The 18,555-nt window shown below is 42.6% G+C and overlaps 1 protein-coding gene across 1 annotated transcript in view; it reads left to right on the top strand.

The window, feature by feature from the left end:
- FREM2 (FRAS1 related extracellular matrix 2) overlaps positions 1-13,817 on the top strand; it is a 161,025-nt gene extending 147,208 nt beyond the window's left edge. The window contains exons 21-24 of the mRNA XM_070800166.1: positions 474-600; positions 3,431-3,618; positions 3,832-3,978; positions 6,137-13,817. Of these exons, the coding sequence (XP_070656267.1) occupies positions 474-600; positions 3,431-3,618; positions 3,832-3,978; positions 6,137-6,649 (975 nt within the window). The 3' untranslated portion in view covers positions 6,650-13,817. The remainder of the gene's footprint in view (positions 1-473; positions 601-3,430; positions 3,619-3,831; positions 3,979-6,136) is intronic.
- Positions 13,818-18,555: the final 4,738 nt, after the last annotated feature.

The following is an 18,555-nucleotide window of genomic DNA, read 5'->3' as shown; positions in this document are numbered from 1 at the left end:
TAAATCAGTGGAAATAAGCTCAAGCAATGCTAGTTAGTCCCATTTAAAAATTGATTTAACCTTGGAACTTCCCTGGTGGTCCAGTGGTTAAGGCTTCAGCTTCCAATGCAGGGGACGCAGGTTTGATCCCTGGTCAGGAAGCTAAGATCCCACATGCCTAGCAGCCAAAAAAACCAGAACATAAAAAACAGAGGCAATATTGTAATGAATTCAGTGAAGACTTTAAAAATGACCCACATCAAAAAAATGTTTTAAAAAATGGTTTAATGTTGACCATTTTGCCTTCTTAAGAAGGACAAAGCCAGTGTCATAATTCCTTAAGTCAGTTTGGTTGGACATGAAAACTGATCACAGTGCAGTGTTTAGTGTTTTTTATGCCAGGGTACAGCGCATGTGTGTTTCTGCAAATAATGTGTTTGTGCGCCACCAGAACCATCAACAACACATAAGAGGGCTTTTACACTTGGTTTTAGGTCAGTGACCCAGTGGCGGCTGAGTTTAGCTTGAACACCCAGATGTACCTCCTCTCCAAGAAGAGCCTCTGGCTGTCTGACGGATCCATGGGATTTGGGCAGGAGAGCGACGTTGCCTTTGCAGAAGGTATCATTTTACAAACGAGAGGCCTGTTCTGTCTGTTTGCCATTGTGTCTGTTGTCCTTTGCTTTATTGGGATTGTGATTGAGGGGGACAATTACAAATTATTTTATGGTTTTGAGAATGTAACTGGGTCTTTATCATTTTGGCAGGGATGGGGGAGGGGTCATTGAAACTGGATATGTATTTAATGTGCTTTGCGACCCCATAGACTATAGCCTTCCAGGCTTCTTTGTCCATGGGATTCTCCAGGCAAGAATACTGGAGTAGGTTGGCATTTCCTTCTCCATGGGATCTTCCTGACCCAAGGATCGAACCTATATCTCCTGCATTGGCAGGTGGATTCTTTACCACTGAGCCACCTAGGGATCCAGATATATGTTACAGGATGAATTTTATTCTCAGAAAATCAACCTTTATTTCCCTTAGAGAAGTGAAAGTCTCTCAGTCATGTCTTACTCTTTGCAACCTCATGGACTATACAGTCTATGGAATTCTCCAGGCCAGAATACTGGAGTGGGTAGCCTTTTCCTTCCCCAGGGGATCTTCACAATCCAGGGATTGAACCCAGATCTCCCGCATTGCAGATGGATTCTTTACCACCTGAGCCACCAGGGAAGCCCACGAATACTGGAGTGGGTAGCCTATCATGTCTTCAGGGGATCTTCCCGACCCAAGAATCAAATCGGGGTCTCCTGCATTGCAGGCATATTCTTTACCAACTGAGATTTCCCTTAACTAAGCTGAACGCCGAAGAATTGATGCTTTTGAACTGTGGTGTTGGAGAAGACTCTTGAGAGTCCCTTGGACTGCAAGGACATCCAACCAGTCCATTCTAAAGGAGATCAGTCCTGGGTGCTCTTTGGAAGGAATACTGCTAAAGCTGAAACGCCAGTACTTTGGCCACCTCATGAGGAGTTGACTCATTGGAAAAGACTATGATGCTGGGAGGGATTGGGGTAGGAGGAGAAGGGGACGACAGAGGATGAGATGGCTGGGTGGCATCACTGACTCAATGGACGTGGGTTTGGGTGAACTCCGGGAGTTGGTGATGGACAGGGAGGCCTGGCATGCTGCAATTCATGGGGTCTCAAAGTGTCAGACATGACTGAGCAACTGAACTGAACTGAAGTGATTTTTGAAACAAGTCTGGAATTTTTACCTTGGATGTTTTTTGTTTTGCAAGTTCAGTTCAGTTCAGTCGCTCAGTCGTGTCTGACTCTTTGAGACCCCATGAATTGCAGCACACCAGACCTCTCTGTCCATCACCAACTCCCGGAGTTCACTCAAACTCACATCCATAGAGTCAGTGATGCCATCCAGCCATCTCATCCTCTGTCGTCCCCTTCTCCTTCTGCCCCCAATCCCTCCCAGCATCAGAGTCTTTTCCAATGAGTCAACTCTTCACATGAGGTGGCCAAAGTACTAGAGTTTCAGCTTTAGCATCATTCCTTCCAAAGAACATCCAGGACTGATCTCCTTTAGAATGGACTGGTTGGATCTCCTTGCAGTCTAAGGGACTCTCAAGAGTCTTCTCCAACACCACAGTTCAAAAGCATCAATTCCTCAGTGCTCAGCTTTCTTCACAGTCCAACTCTCACATCCATACATGACCACTGGAAAAACCATAGCCTTGACTAGACAGACTTTTGTTGGCAAAGTAATGTCTCTGCTTTTAAATATGCTATCTAGGTTGGTCATAACTTTCCTTCCAAGGAGTAAGCGTCTTTTAATTTCATGGCTGCAGTCACCATCTGCAGTGATTTTGGAGCCCCCCAAAAAAAGTCTGACACTGTTTCCACTGTTTCCCCATCTATTTGCCATGAAGTGACAGGACTGGATGCCATGATCTTCGTTTTCTGAATGTTGATCTTAAAGCCAACTTTTTCACTCTCCACTTTCACTTTCATCAAGAGGCTTTTTAGTTCCTTTTCACTTTCTGCCATAAGGGTAGTATCATCTGCATATCTGAGGCTATTGATATTTCTGCCGGCAATCTTGATTCCAGCTTGTGCTTCATCCAGCCCAGCGTTTCTCATGATGTACTCTGCATATAAGTTAAATAAGCAGGGTGACAATATACAGCCTTGATGTACTCCTTTTCCTATTTGGAACCAGTCTGTTGTTCCATGTCCAGTTCTAACTGTTGCTTCCTGACCTGCATGTAGGTTTCTCAAGAGGCAGGTCAGGTGGTCTGGTATGCCCATCTCTTTCAGAATTTTCCACAGTTTACTGTGTGTTGCACACACTCAATATTTCATACACCCAAGTACATGAGAATGTAGCTCATGGGTTAGGATTGTGTCTGTCTTGTTTAGTGATATATTCCCAGAACCTAGCAAAATGCCTAGTACACACAGTAGGTGTTCAGTAGTGGCCGTGAAATAGATGAGGAAATACCAGGGAGTTTCATTAAACCCTCCTTTAAAAGCAAACAAAGCTAATTTGGCTTTGTTTGGTGTTTTCATTTTTGTGTTATCCTATAATGATTTTCCTACATCTTGCCAACTAATAATGTATTGTGTAAACTGGGCTTAAACTACAACGGGATGTTATGAATGTTAAGTTATGAGCCATGCCTCGAGGTTATTCCCACTGGCATGTAAAGGTCAATAAATCTTCAGTACTTGTGGTCATCTGCCAAGTGGTCCTATCTGAGGCCTGGGAGTGGACGAGACCCTGAAGCTCATGCAGACAGTCCTTCAACATTTGATACCAGATTAGAAAGAGAAGGGAATATTATTGTTATTGTCATTATTGTCATAAACTGTTTGCTGCGTCACAGAGACACACCATATCCCTTAATAGAAAGGACATTGCCACATGTCTGTTGCAGGTGATATCATTTATGGTCGGGTCATGGTGGATCCAGTCCAGAATCTAGGTGATTCCTTTTACTGCAGCATTGAAAAGGTGTTTCTGTGCACCGGGGCTGACGGCTACGTTCCCAAGTACAATCCAACGAACGCAGAATACGGCTGCTTGGCTGATTCACCTTCACTCTTATATAGATTTAAAATTGTGGTAAGTGCTCTGACCCAAACAATGCACCAGATTAGACAGTCAAAGTTAATTGTTTCTGTCTTCTATTTTAAAACAAAAGCATCTTTTAAAAATGAAACCAAATGGTGATCTTTTACGGTAAAGGGTACTTGCACAAAACTAATAGGAAAACCTCCTGTGTTCGCAAACGTTGGCATTATCCACAGCAATCCTCGTTTTCCTTATTGCCTAAAGGACAAAGCTCAACCAGAGACACAAGCCACCAGCTTTGGAAATGTCCTGTTTAATGCCAAACTGGCAGTGGATGACCCTGAAGCTATCCTCTTAGTGAATCAGCCTGGATCTGATGGATTTAAAGTCGACTCAACACCACTCTTTCAGGTGAGCCAGAAACAAGGTTCCTTACAATAGCTGTGCAATCACATGCAAGCCACTTAACATTGGAATGCCTCAGACATTTCCCAGATAAGAGGCAGTAATTGCCGTATTGTGTAGAGTTCATGTGAACTTTGAGTAAGATAATGTATGTAAACCGCTCCGTCCTGAGTGCATCATGCTGCTGCTAAGTCACTTCAGTCGTGTCCAACTCTGTGCAACCCCATAGACGGCAGCCCACCAGGCTCCTCTGTCCCTGGGATTCTCCAGGCAAGAACACAGGAGTGGGTTGCCATTTCCTTCTCCAATGCAGGAAAGTGAAAGGTGAAAGTGAAGTCGTTCAGTCATGTCTGACTCTTAGCGACCCCATGGACTGCAGCCTACCAGGCTCCTCCGCCCATGGGATTTTCCAGGCAAGAGTACTAGAGTGAGGTGCCATTGCCTTCTCCGAGTGCATCATGAACATTCCATAAACGTTAGCTATTATTATGTTTATCAATATATTCATCATGTTTTATGTCTATATGTAATGAAGACCCTTATTCAGCCCAGAGTATAAATCTAAACCTGTTGGTTAGGAACTCTGGTGGTCTTCTTCAAAATCTCCTTTCATTTGACTTTTTATGACTGTCTTTATTAGAGTGATCTTAAATGAACAGCTGGACTCAGAAAAACTATTGTGCACAGCACAGAAATCTCCATTCTTCATAGACCAAAATAAGAAGAGCTAACCTAGAGACAGAAGGTAGAAAGATACCCAGGAGACCATAACATTGAGCAGACAAATGAGACAAATTCAGAGATGTGTTCATATTGTGAATCCTTGGGGTAGCACGTGCATCTTTCAGGATGTTTACTGAAAATTGACCAAATAGGATGGGCTGGAGAAATATATTACCCTTATTCCACTAAGGGTTTCTCTTGTGGCTCAGCTGGTAAAGAATTCACCTGCAATGCTAAAGACCTGGCTTCGGTCCATGGGTTAGGAAGATCCCCCGGAGAAGGGAAGGACTACCCACTCCAGTGTTCTGGCCTGGAGAATTGAATGAACTCTATAGTTCATGGGGTCGCAAAGAGTTGGACACGACTGAGCAACTCTCACTTCACTATTTTGCTAAAGAGGGAATTTAAGGAAGCATGTCTGTTATCCTGAATCTTTTCAAATAGGAAGTCAAAGTATGATTTTTTTAAAATATTTACTTGTTAATTTATGTATTTGACTGTGCCAGGTCTTAACTGTAGCAAGCAGGATCTTTAGTTCCAGCATGTGAACTCTGAGTTGCGGCATGCAGGATCTAGCTCCCGGACCAGGGACTCAACTCAGGCCCCTGCATTGGGAGCACATAAACTGAGCCACCAGGACCAGGACCACCAGGGAAATCCTGACTTTTTGTTTGTTTGTTTTTATTGTTAGCCCTCAAAGCATTTGACCTGAAGTCAAATCCTGAAGTCTTTGAAGAACCTTCTTTTCACAGACCCTGAAAAAAGCAGAAAAAGTTTTCTATGGCCTTATATGTAAATACACAGCAAGACACACTAGAAAAAGAGTTCTGAGCTTCAGAAAGTCTTACCTCTAGCCCTGCCTCTGATTCTAACTAGTTCAATGATATTGGGCAAGTCACTTAACTGCTATGGATTCTCATTTGCTCATTTTTAAACTTTTTTTAATTGTTAAATTTTTATATGTTTTTAAAGGTTACTGTCTCATTTACAGGTATTAATATTACAAGATATTGGCTCTATCTCCATGTCATACAGTACATCCTTATTGCCTATCTTGCATCCAATAGTTTTTTCATCTCCCACTTCCCAATCCTTATGTTGACCCTCCCCTCTGCTGGTAACCACTCATTTATTCTCTGTGTCTGTGTCATCCACTCATTTTTTAAGTGAATACGTTAGACTGTGTGGTCTGGAGTTCTCTGCAGCCCTGACAGATATTTACCTGCACATGTTCCCTTAAGAGTTGCACAGAGTATTTTACAGAGTGCTTTACACAAAGCCTTGCACAGACTACACATATAGCGATATTAAATATATTAATTCTGCAGACTAAATTAAATGATTATTCATGATCTCTGTTATGAATTTCTCTTGCAGAGAGTTGTGAATTTTTAGATTGCCCTAGGATTAAATTTTCTAATGAGTAGAATTGTGTTTCTAGGTTGCTCTGGGTCGAGAATGGTACGTACACACCATCTACACAGTAAGATCGAAAGACAGTGCCAACCGAGGCATTGGCAAACGCAGCGTGGAGTACCGGTACCACTCTTTGGTGGGTCAAGGGAAGCCCCAGGCAGCTACCAAGAGCCGGAAGAAGAGGGAGATCAGAAGCAGCCCTCCGCTGGCGTGGGAAATCGGGGCTGAGAACAATCGGGGAACGAACATCCAGCACGTCGCCCTGGACCGCAGCAGCAGGAAGCAGATCCTTCACGGGAGGATTTCCCCTGACGGCGTCCTCCCCCGGGAGCTCAACAGTCCCAGCTCTGAGGTCAGCCTGCTCACGGTGGTGGGGGGCGTCGTGGTGGGACTCCTGGCCGTCATCCTCACTGCCGTCGCGGTGAGGATGCACCAGGGCAGGAAGGGTGCCAGGAGGAAGGATGCACCCAAGGACCCCGGCAGCCGTGAGCCCATGATGCCCTCAGTGAGCCACCACAGCGACAGCTCGGAGGTTTGATGGCTGCAGGGGAAACCCAGCCTTTTCCTCCAGTGCCCAAGAAAAGACAATCAAAACCAACCCAGTGCTTCTGTCGACAGCAGAGAATTGGGGACTTCTGTGACAAAGCTGCTCAGAGGACCTGCCTGTACTAGTGAACATTGACTGGCATTCTGTCTACTCATTCAGGCATCAGAGGACACCTTCAGACCATAGACCACATCTTTCCTCTTGCCCAGAAGGCATCAAGTGCATATCCAGGTGTACACAGAGCCATGGTAGGCGGCGACGAATGTACTCACCTTAGGCATTTTCTCTACGCAGTGGAGATGAACCTGGTGCTCACAGACTCCTTCAGAAACTTAACAGGAGTCTCTTGTTGCTATGTTGGTGTGAATCTTGAAGGTGCAATTATCACACTGTTTATTCATTACATAACATTTTAGTACTCGAAAGGTTTTCATCAGTAGTCTTGAAGAATGATAAACACATTGTTTATGGTGACAAGTTTTCTAATAGGCGAAGACAGCATGGAATTATGACCAAGGGTAGCTCAACCCACAAATCACCTTTTTTTCCTACTTGAGAGGGAGTGGAAGGAAAGATAGAGGGCAAGTAGCTCAGCCACTTGCATTTGCTTTGTTCCTCATCTTCGTCGGATCCTGCTTGTTTCATTTGCTTATTTAATTTTAAATTAAACCAAAGAATATGTTGAGTCTGGAGAAGATGGTTGAAGAGAGACTGCTCTGTTTGGGTACATAGTAAGAAATAGTAGAGTTTTTGTGTGATAATATACCTTATTGGTGCTCATTTGTGGGACATGAGAAGGATGGTGACAGTTTGATGATGAAGAAATGCCATAGAGTTAGATCCCCATTTACAAGACAATGTTCTCGAAGAACTGAGCCTAGATGTTTGCAGTATTTAACCCATAAATGATAAGGAGAAATGTCATTATGATGGTGAAGGGAGAAAGTGGTATTTATTAATATAATATGTTTAACCAAAGTGCCTCTTACGTATACTTTATAGAATAAAAGAACATTTTGACAATGACACATGAGGTTAACCCTCACAATAGCATTACACAATGAGGTCCTAAATGTAAATTGTCCAGAAGGCATTTTATTAGCTTCCTAAGCAGCACCTGGTCCAAACAACGGGAATCCCTTCAACCGTCATTCCAGAGATGATCTTAGAGATGGCCAGCATCACTGATCATATTCTTCTTCTTCTTTTTTTGGCCATGCCACAAGGCATGCAAGATCTTACTTCCCCAACCAAGGATCAGACCTGTGCCCCCTGCAGTGGAAGCTCAGAGTTCTAACCACCGGACCACCAGGGAATCACCAATCATATTCTTCTTTGATCAAAGAAGAAAGCTTCAGCTCTCTGACATCTTCAGTTCTGTGAAATGAACTGCATTGCAGTCCATCTCAGTATCTAAAAATACTGTTTCCAGGGTTAAAAACCAAGGAACTTGAGTGAGCTTATTTGAAAAGCCTCCCATTGTCTTTCTGAGAAATGTGGTTTCACCAAATAGCGGAATTTTCAGTTGATAAGGGAATATGTCAGTAGTTTAGTGACCAATCTTCCAAAAGTTAGTACATGTATTTCAAGCAGAAATAGGTCAGCAGGAAAAGAACCTGACCTAAAGACTCCCTCTCAAGTGCTGTCTGGGATTCCCTCTCATGCCTAGGTATAATCTGGCCAAGCTGGACATTCTGGTGGACTGGAGATTTTTAGAAGGTCAATGACTCAGTCAGTAAAGAAACCGCCTGCAATGCAGGAGATGCAGGTTCAATCCCTGGGTTGGGTAGATCCTCTGGAGCAGGGCATGGCAATCCACTTGCCTGGGAAATCCCGTGGACAGAGGAGGCTGGTGGGCTGCAGTCCGTGGGTGGCAAAGAGTCAGACACGGCTGACTAATACAGTCACAGCGGCCTCCTCGGGTCATTCAGGCACTTTCAAGCTGGTGTCTGTGAGCCCCAGTCATTTCACTTCACTGGAGAAAAGAAGTGACATTGGTGCTGGGAGAGAGGCCAGAAGTGGGGGCAGCCCTGAACTTGACATTCAAAGTCTTTTAAAGAATAGGGTAGACTGTAGTCTTCTTGCATTGGGGAATACATAAATGTCACCTACAACTCCAGTGTAGGTGGTCCACGGGAGGACTTCTATAGACAGAAAGTACTGTATGACCCAGGAGATCACTTATCAAATAAACATTAATACTTTCTTAATGATCACTTTCCCTTTTATTTTGCTTTCTGGTAGATGCTTAGCGACTTCTTTGGCTACCTCGTGACTTGCATAAGAATGGGCATTTCTTTAGCAACTTTAAATAGCGTGTGGACTTTTTTTACAACTTAGCATTGGATTCAGTTTTATGGAAACTTAGAGCAAGTACTCTCAATTGACTTTATATTATGTTTTATTAAGATGCTCTGAGCCTGATTGTCAAACAGCCTTGGGGGTTTCTATCACTGACTATGTTATCAGGCAAGCGTCATTACAAGAAGGCTATTGTAAACCTTTGGGCCAGGCTGGTTTTATACCAAATTTCTCTCTACAATGAGTTGTTCTGGTGAGATGACTGGATAAATTGGAGAGCTCACGTAATATAGAAAATGCCCTTTCTAGAAAAATCTCTTCCTCTCTGCCCATCTCCTTCTCTATTTCCCTTTCTCTTCTTCCTTCCCCATGGGGGTGGAGGGAAAAGAGCCTATGGGAAATAGGCAGGTATAGCTTTCTTAAGTATGAACTACTTGGACTTCTGCATCATTTGTTAATATATGTATACTTAATATGTGATTTAATAGATGTCTAATCATTAAAAACTCTTTAGTGGAAAAAAAAAGGCATCAGACATATGCTTTTCTGTACAGTAAGACAGACCCTTATAGAATAGTTTCAATATTCTAGTTTTAGAGAATCATTCTAGTAAAATAAATTCCCATATATACATAAAATAAATACCTAAAATAAATTCCCATAGAGGACAGGGTGTAAGCAGTAATCACTCCTTAGATCTCAGTAGCTTCTGACTCCAACAAAACAAAGTCTGTTGACATTGCATAGGAAACACAAAACTCAATATTAAGCATTAACTGCTCACCTGACATATGAACCATGAAACATTAAAATGCATAAGTGTGTTTTAACATATGGTTTTATTTATTTCAGTTCGTTCCCTCAGTTAATATTTACTGAATGTTCCTCTAGGATTAGCCCAAGCTACTGTTCGTACCCTGGGGCAGGTTACCATCAAATGTGGCTGTTTCTTTGGACTGAAGGGATCAAGATTTGCATTTGTCTCCCTCTTGGATGAAGAAGACACTAAGCCTATCTGTGAACTATAGTTTAACAACCTCTCTCCACAGGAGCAGAGGAGTCAGCTCCTCTCCATCTAAAGAACCCCACGTTATGGATCATTCTGAACACAGATCTAACACCAAATATTTCAAATAAGAAATTTGATGGAATCATCCTTTACACAACTGTGCAGAGAAAGCATGTTGCAGAGAGCTGGGTCGCTGAGTCGAGGCCCACTCTTTGTGACCCCATGGACTGTAGCCCGCCAGGCTCCTCCATCCATGGAATTTCCCAGGCCAGAATACTGGAGTGGGTTGCCATTTCCTTCTCCAGGGGATCTTCCTGACCCAGAGCCTGAACCCCCCATCTCCTGCATTGGCAGGCAAATTCTTTACCACTGAGGCACCAGGGAAGCCCCAGTAATGTGGGAGGCCCGGCGTATTTTTTCTTCTTCTTGGAAGATAGGCCTACTTTATTCCAAGGATGTGGTGTAACAGCTAAGCTCTTCTGGTTCTTTAACATCAACCGCATGTCCTAAAGTCGCACGCTGTGATTCACACAAGCATCATGATTTGCGAATGATATGAAGAAAGGCCACTAGTAATCCGCTGCCATTCTATTGCAGAGTGTTTGTGACAAGAGGATTGACTCTGGGCTCAATGCCAAGGGATTCAGTTCTGGAAGCAACAAAGAGCCTCTTTATCAAGTTATCTTACCTCTTATTATTTTCCAAGTTACCAACTCCAAAGTGTTAGTCATTCAGTCATGTCCAACCCTTTGCAACCCCACGGACTGTATCCTGCCTGGTGTCCATGGAATTCTCCAGACAAGAATACTGGAGTGGATTGCCACTTCCTTCTCCAGGGGATCTTCCCAATCCAGGGATCGAACCGGTGTCTCCTGTGTCTCTTGCATTGCAGGCAGATTTTTAACCATCTGAGCCACCAGCCTACTCACCAACTCCAAAGTCAATTTTCAAAATGAAAACAGAACTGAGTAAAAACCACAGAGAGCCCTTCCTCAGACAAATTGGTGCTAGGGGTTAAAATAGCCCCAGCCTGAGAAATGTTAGGGTAACAATAACAGTGAAATGGAATGACATCTAGATTTTAAGAGTTGGGAATTTGATTTCAGCTACTGCTTTGAAAATATCTATTTAGGATTAACTTAGAAATCAATGTTATACTTTAATAGGAAAAAGAAAAGAAATATTTTTAAAGATGCAAATAATTTACAAATTAGAATTTACATAATTATACTAATTTGAAAGTCAGAATATTATGGATCTTTGAAACTTTCATTTTTTTTCTAGCCATGATAGCAATAATAAAAGGATGGAAACAGGTGTCTTCACTGACCATATGGCAAATTAATAGAACACACATGCTCAACAGCCCAACTTGTCAAGGCTTTAAAAAGTATAATTTGGCCAGAAACTATAAATACTACTCTTAACACACACACGGAGGCTCACATGCATTAAAAAAAAAAAAAAAAAAAAAAACACACTTCTAGGAAATAATGACCCGAAAACCATAGTTTTAACTGGAATTGCCCATTATGAAGATTTTCAAGGTCAACACAATGCTCATTTGTAAAAACAGACCATAGTGGGAGTTTCTTTGATACTAATTCAAAGGTTAATGTGTTTCCTTAAGAGATCGTTTCCCTAGAACTGATTCAAGTAATATTAATACATAGTTGGACTGTGAAGAAAGCTGAGTGCCGAAGAATTGATGCTTTTGAACTGTGGTGTTGGAGAAGACTCTTGAGAGTCCCTTGGACTGCAAGGAGATCCAAGCAGTCCACTCTGAAGGAGATCAGCCCTGGGATTTCTTTGGAAGGAATGGTGCTAAAGCTGAAACTCCAGTACTTTGGCCACCTCATGCGAAGAGTTGACTCATTGGAAAAGACTCTGATGCTGGGAGGGATTGGGGGCAGGAGGAGAAGGGGACGACAGAGGATGAGATGGCTGGATGGCATCACCGACTCGATGGACATGAGTCTGAATGAACTCCAGGAGTTGGTGATGGACAGGGAGGCCTGGCGTGCTGCGATTCATGGGATCGCAGAGTCGGACACGACTGAGCGACTGAACTGAACTGAACTGAATGACATAGGTTTCTAGTTTCTTCTTAGAAACTATCCATATGTTCAAGGTAACCGTGTTTAATTCTCTCTGTTTCCATATCCTTCGATATTAAGAACATAGTACTTTGAGATTTTGGTAGTTATTTTGATAAGAGATTCTAAAACAGAAATGCATGATATTTTCCTACAGTTTTTACTAAAAAGATTACAAAGAAACCTTTAAAATAGGGAAAGAAAGCTGATTCTTTTAGAACTAAAGTTGATAAACAATACAGACTAATGTGAGACTTTGTTTTCATGGAAGAAAAATGAGAATGTTGAACTTACAAACTTTTAAACAAGAAAGGTGTTTTTTTTCCCTTTCCTGTCTTTCAAGTGCATTTGCTTTCTGTTCCTTAATATTTGTTTATATTGTTTTCAATATTGTGTTTTGCTAAAGAACAAATTCGACAACATCAAAAACTACTGCTCTAGCAACGACATCTACTTTCACTTTGTTTTCTTTCCGTTTTCCCTCCTTTATGTCCTTGTTTCTCTTGTGGGCTTGTTTTTTACCCTCTCTGAGATCTGTCGTTTTTTCAGTAGTGCTTCCCTTTTAGTTTTGAAACCGTTACTGTTTTCACTAAATCCTTAGTGTTCTCAGTCATCTGAAAGCTGGCAAGTGAGCACAGGGCTTGTATAGTGTCCCTTCTTTAGAAAACGTTAAGGCTTTTGGATGAAGGAGGAGAAAAGAACTTCCTGCAAAAGATCAAAGGCATCATATTGAATAATGTGATGACAATCTGTGTCTTGATTTTTCTCTCAGTGGAGATTCAACATTGACATTTAAAATGTAAAAAACATCCCTTTAAGAATTTAATTGAGCAAGAATAAAAGGTCAAAGATCACAAGATGAGGTTGTTTTGGATGATGGAATACCTTGGAATGAAATGAATGGCCAGAAACTTTGTTGAAATGTTAACACTGTTGAAGTATTTAAAATTACAGTCATCAAATGCACAAAACTCCTTTACTGCTGCCCAGATGTGGCTTCCACTGAGTACATGATTGTTTAGACACTCTCAGTGAATTTCTGCTACAGACATTTATTTTTTCTGATGTTTGAGTGATCCTGTAACAGGAAATCTCAGTACTGTAGCTAAAAAGAAGAAGAAAGAAAAGAGAAACATAAACTTTAAAAACTAATATTAAAAACAAAGACCATTATAATAAAAATCACTTAAATATAAGAAGATAATTATTAGTCAGACTAAAAGAAAATTTCTGTAAGGGCCCACATTAAGCACATTACAAAAAGAATACAAAGCAGAGTCTTTGTCTGTGGCTTTAGGAATTCAAGCTTTTGGCAAGATATTTTTTAAGTCCATTTGTCTATACAAAAAACTTTATCCTGGACAAAGAATTGTGTGCTTTATAATCATTTTAAGTGCCTGCTTGTGTATCAAGTGCCCTCCAAAACACTCGACAAATTTATATTTATCTAGCCCCCGAGTGACATAACGGTGTGTAATAGAATTATTTGAGAACTTAATAGCCTTTGTGATTTTTCCCATGGGAATTCTTCACACAGAATCTAGGTTTATTTTTTCTATTTACTAAGGCACTGCATATTTGCTGGATATTGAAGTTTATCCCCGGGAATTCAATTATGCAAACAATTTGGAGTTATTCAGTCTTAAGTCCATGTCTAAATGAATTCTTGCTCCCCTTGTGTTTTATAACTGCACCTGTTTTCCTTTACAACATATCACATGTTGAATATAAATAAAACCCGTATAAACATAAAGTGTTCAAACGGCTAAGTTATTGGGGTGTATTCTATACCTTTTAGCCACACAAAAATCACGGGATCCCTGTAAGTCGGCAATGACTGGCAGTTGTTTTCCATTCTGATTCTACAGCCTTGAGCATCTGTAGGTTTTCACCCTGGGACCTACAGGTCTGTCTACCCCATGACTTCCTTAATGCTGGTGGTGAAATACTGCTGCTCCTCAGGGTCTTAGCACCTGCCTACCCATTGTAACAGGTGCAGACACGGCCAGAGAGCTGCCAGGGCAATGGATATTTAGAGACAACAACATACTTAAGTGACTAACATTTCACGGGGTGGGGCCATGGCAGATGAGAGGGAAGGTTGATTAGACCTGGCTAAGCTGCACTGGTGAAGATGAACCAACTCATCTGATCTGTTGCCAAGGGTCTTTACTGCCAAGGAGATTAGTCACTTCTTTGCAAAGTTAACCTAAGTTAATGGGCTTCCATGGTGCCTTGGTGCAAAGAATCCATCTGCCAATGCAGGAGACTCAGGTTCTATCCTTGGGTTGGCAAGCTCCCCTGGAGTAAGAAATGGCTACCCACTCCAGAATTCTGGCTGGGAAAATCCCAGGAACAGAGGAGAATGGTGGGCTACAGTCCACAGGGTCTCAGAGTCAGACAAGACTTAGCAACTAAACAACAGCAACAAACCTAAGTCAGTAATCTCGTTTGGTTTATTTTAATATCATTTGATTATTTTAAACCAGTCATTTATTAATTTTACATTAGTTTGTATTTATTTTATTTTTGTTGTTGTTGACCACACTGCAGGATCTTAGTTTCCTTGACCAGGGATTGAACCCGCACCCTTGGCAGTGAAAGCACAGAATCTTAACCACTGGACCACCAGGGAATGCCCTAATATTTTAATGCCAAAAGGAAACAAAAAGACAGCCCTTTATTGGTACTGAAGTAGTGAAAGTGAAAGTCACTCAGCCATGTCCGACTATTTTGTGACCCCGTGACTATACAGTCCACAGAATTCTCCAGGCCAGAATACTGGAGTAGGTAGCCTTTCCCTTCTCCAGGGGATCTTTCCAACCCAGGGATTGAACCCAGGTCTCCTGCATTGCAGGTGAATTCTTTACCAGCTGAGCCACAAGGGAAGCCCAAGAATACTGGAGTGGGTAGACTATCCCTTCTCCAGCGGATCTTCCCAACCCAGGGATTGAACCAGGGTCTCTTGCATTGCAGGTGGATTCTTTACCAACTGAGCTATCAGGGAAGCCCTGCTATTGAAGAATTACCCCCTAAAATGGGCAAAATACACAGAATTATTGGAGCTGGGGGGACGGGAAACTCCTGTGTCAAAGTTCTCCCAACACTTCCAAGAGTCAGGGGAGAAAAAGTTGTGTTTTAGCAGAAAGGTTGTGATCAGCAACAGAGATATGTGGATGGATTGGTCAGTCCCCGCCACAGAAGAAAAAGAAGATCTGTGTGCTGGAAATTTCCAAGCTGTGAGGGAGAAAGCCTGGCCTTCAGGAGCTTGGGGAATGGAACCAAGAAAGGGAAGACTGACCATCCAGCTCCACGAGAATACCGACAGTTAGAACTAAGATCTCCCTGCCAGAAAGTCACAACCACCCCAAGAGGCGCTCAATTTAAAGGAAACGTCCCCAAGCCAGAATTAGTCAAAGTGGACCTGACTAGAGAAAAAAGCCATCAGGAGATGAGTCAGGCCCATTTGAGCTGACCCTATACAGACTCCTGCCTAACCACCAGCTGCCATATCTTAAATAGAAAGTGAAAGTGCTAGTCTCTCTGCTGCTGCTGCTGAGTCACTTCAGTCATGTCCGACTCTGTGCGACCCCACGGACGGCAGCCCACCAGGCGCCCCCGTCCCTGGGATTCTCCAGGCAAGAACACTGGAGTGGGTTGCCATTTCCTTCTCCATTGCAGGAAAGTGAAATGTGAAAGTGAAGTTGCTCAGTTGTGTCCGACTCTTCGCGACCCCATGGACTGCAGCCTACCAGGCTCCTCCGTCCATGGGATTTTCCAGGCAAGAGTACTGGAGTGGGTTGCCATCGCTCATCTCTTTCAGTTGTGTCCAACTCTTTGCGACCCCATGGACTGTAGCCCACCCCACTCCTCTGTCCATGGGATTCTCCAGGCAAGAATACCGAAGTGGGTTGCCATTCCTTCTCCAGGGGATCTTCCCCACCCAGGGATCAAACCTGGATCTCCTGCATTGCAGGCAGATTCTTTACTCTCTGAGCCACCAGGGAAGCCCAATAAAACTCTTAAATGTAAGTTTTATTATAATTCAGGTATGACAAGGCCAACAGATTAAGAGATAATTGCCATTGAAAAGATACTTATTATACTCAGCTCCCAAAATGAGCGCCAGGGGAGCCACAGTGTCCATCAGGAGGCAAAAGGAGTGAAGGTGAAGTGTAGGCAAGAGCCACTACTGTGGTTTCCATGGGAAGGGATGGATAAGGCAGGTGAACTTGTGTAGGATGAGCTGAACACTGAGCTGAAATTATTAGGTTTGAATCATTTCACTGGGCTCTAGACAGAGTTGTCTCTGCTTACCTAGTGCCTGGCGCTGGGGTGATTGGAGCACATAGATCTGGACCAGAGTGTTAGAGCCAGAGAAAGGAGGCGGGGTCGGGTAGGAGCTCTGAATTGCTTGGTTTGCATATGAAAGACACACAGGTCTAGGAATTGGTTAGCCTTCTTGGACTCTATGGCTTCCTTAGTGGCTCAGAAGGTAAGGAATCTGCTGCCTACAGTGCAAGAGACATGTGGCTTGATCCCTGAGACAGGAAAGATACCTGAAGGAAGAAATGGCAACCCACTCCAGTATCCTCTCTTGGAGAATTCCATGAACAGAAGACCCTAGTGGGTTCCAGTCCACGGGGTTGCAGAGAGTCAGATGCAACACTTTCACTCGAGTTATAGAGTCAGTTGAATCTACTGAAAAATTTGTAAGTTGTGAATTGTCCAAAAATCATATAAAGCATGATATGGCTTAATGGGGAAAAAACAGGTTAGAAAATCAAAAGTAGAGTGGGATCTCCATTTCGCATTTATATGCAGATAGTCCCTTACAAATAGCTGTGAAAAGAAGAGAAGCAAAAAGCAAAGGAGAAAAGGAAAGATATAAACATCTGAGTGCAGAGTTCCGAAGAATAGCAAGAAGAGATAAGAAAGCCTTCCTCAGTGATCAATGCAAAGAAATAGAGGAAAACAACAGAATGGGAAAAACTAGAGATCTCTTCAAGAAAATTAGAGATACCAAAGGAACATTTCATGCAAAGATGGGCTCGATAAAGGACAGAAATGGTATGGACCTAACAGAAGCAGAAGATATGAAAAAGAGGTGGCAAGAATACACAGAAGAATTGTACAAAAAAGATCTTCACGACCCAGATAATTACGATGGTGTGATCACTGACCGAGAGCCAGACATCCTGGAATGTGAAGTCAAGTGGGCCTTAGAAAGCATCACTACGAACAAAGCTAGTGGAGGTGATGGAATTCCAGTTGAGCTATCTCAAATCCTGACAGATGATGCTGTGAAAGTGCTGCACTCAATATGCCAGCAAATTTGGAAAACTCAGCAGTGGCCACAGACCTGGAAAAGGTCAGTTTTCATTCCAATCCCAAAGAAAGGCAATGCCAAAGAATGCTCAAACTACTGCACAATTGCACTCATCTCACATGCTAGTAAAGTAATGCTCAAAATTCTCCAAGCCAGGCTTCAGCAATACATGAACTGTGAATTTCCTGATGTTCAAGCTGGTTTGAGAAAAAGCAGAGGAACCAGAGATCAAATCGCCAACATTCACTGGATCATGGAAAAAGCAAGAGAGTTCCAGAAAAACATCTATTTCTGCTTTATTGATTATGCAAAAGCCTTTGACTGTGTGGATCACAATAAACTGTGGAAAATTCTGAAAGAGATGGGAATACCAGACCACCTGACCTGGCTCTTGAGAAATCTGTATGCAGGTCAGGAAGCAACAGTTAGAACTGGACATGGAACAACGGACTGGTTCCAAATAGGAAAAGGAGTACATCAAGGCTGTATATTGTCACCCTGCTTATTTAACTTCTATGCAGAGTACATCATGAGAAACGCTGGGCTGGAAGAAGCACAAGCTGGAATCAAGATTGCCGGCAGAAATCTCAATAACCTCAAATATGCAGATGACACCACCATTATGGCAGAAAGTGAAGAGGAACTCAAAAGCCTCTTGATGAAAGTGAAAGTGGAAAAGTTGGCTTAAAGCTTAACATTCAGAAGGTGAAGATCATGGCATCCAGTCCCATCACTTCATGGGAAATAGATGGGGAAACAGTGGAAACAGTGTCAGATTTTATTTTTTCGGGCTCCAAAATCACTGCAGATGGTGATTGCAGCCATGAAATTAAAAGATGCTTACTCCTTGGGAGGAAAGTTATGACCAATCTAGATACTATATTGAAAAGCAGAGACATTACTTTGCCAACAAAGGTCCATCTAGTCAAGGCTATGGTTTTTCCAGTGGTCATGTATGGATGTGAGAGTTGGACTGTGAAGAAGGCTGAGCGCCAAAGAATTGATGCTTTTGAACTGTGGTGTTGGAGAAGACTCTTGAGAGTCCCTTGGACTGTAAGGAGATCCAACCAGTCCATTCTGAAGGAGATCAGCCCTGGGATTTCTTTTGAAGGACTGATTCTAAAGCTGAAACTCTAGTACTTTGGCCATCTCATGTGAAGAG

This window comes from Bos indicus, chromosome 12, assembly GCF_029378745.1.
Source record: "Bos indicus isolate NIAB-ARS_2022 breed Sahiwal x Tharparkar chromosome 12, NIAB-ARS_B.indTharparkar_mat_pri_1.0, whole genome shotgun sequence".
In the NCBI taxonomy this organism is placed as follows: domain Eukaryota; kingdom Metazoa; phylum Chordata; class Mammalia; order Artiodactyla; family Bovidae; genus Bos; species Bos indicus.
The sequence above is the reverse complement of the archived record's forward strand: the minus strand, read 5'-3'. Positions and strand labels throughout refer to the sequence as shown.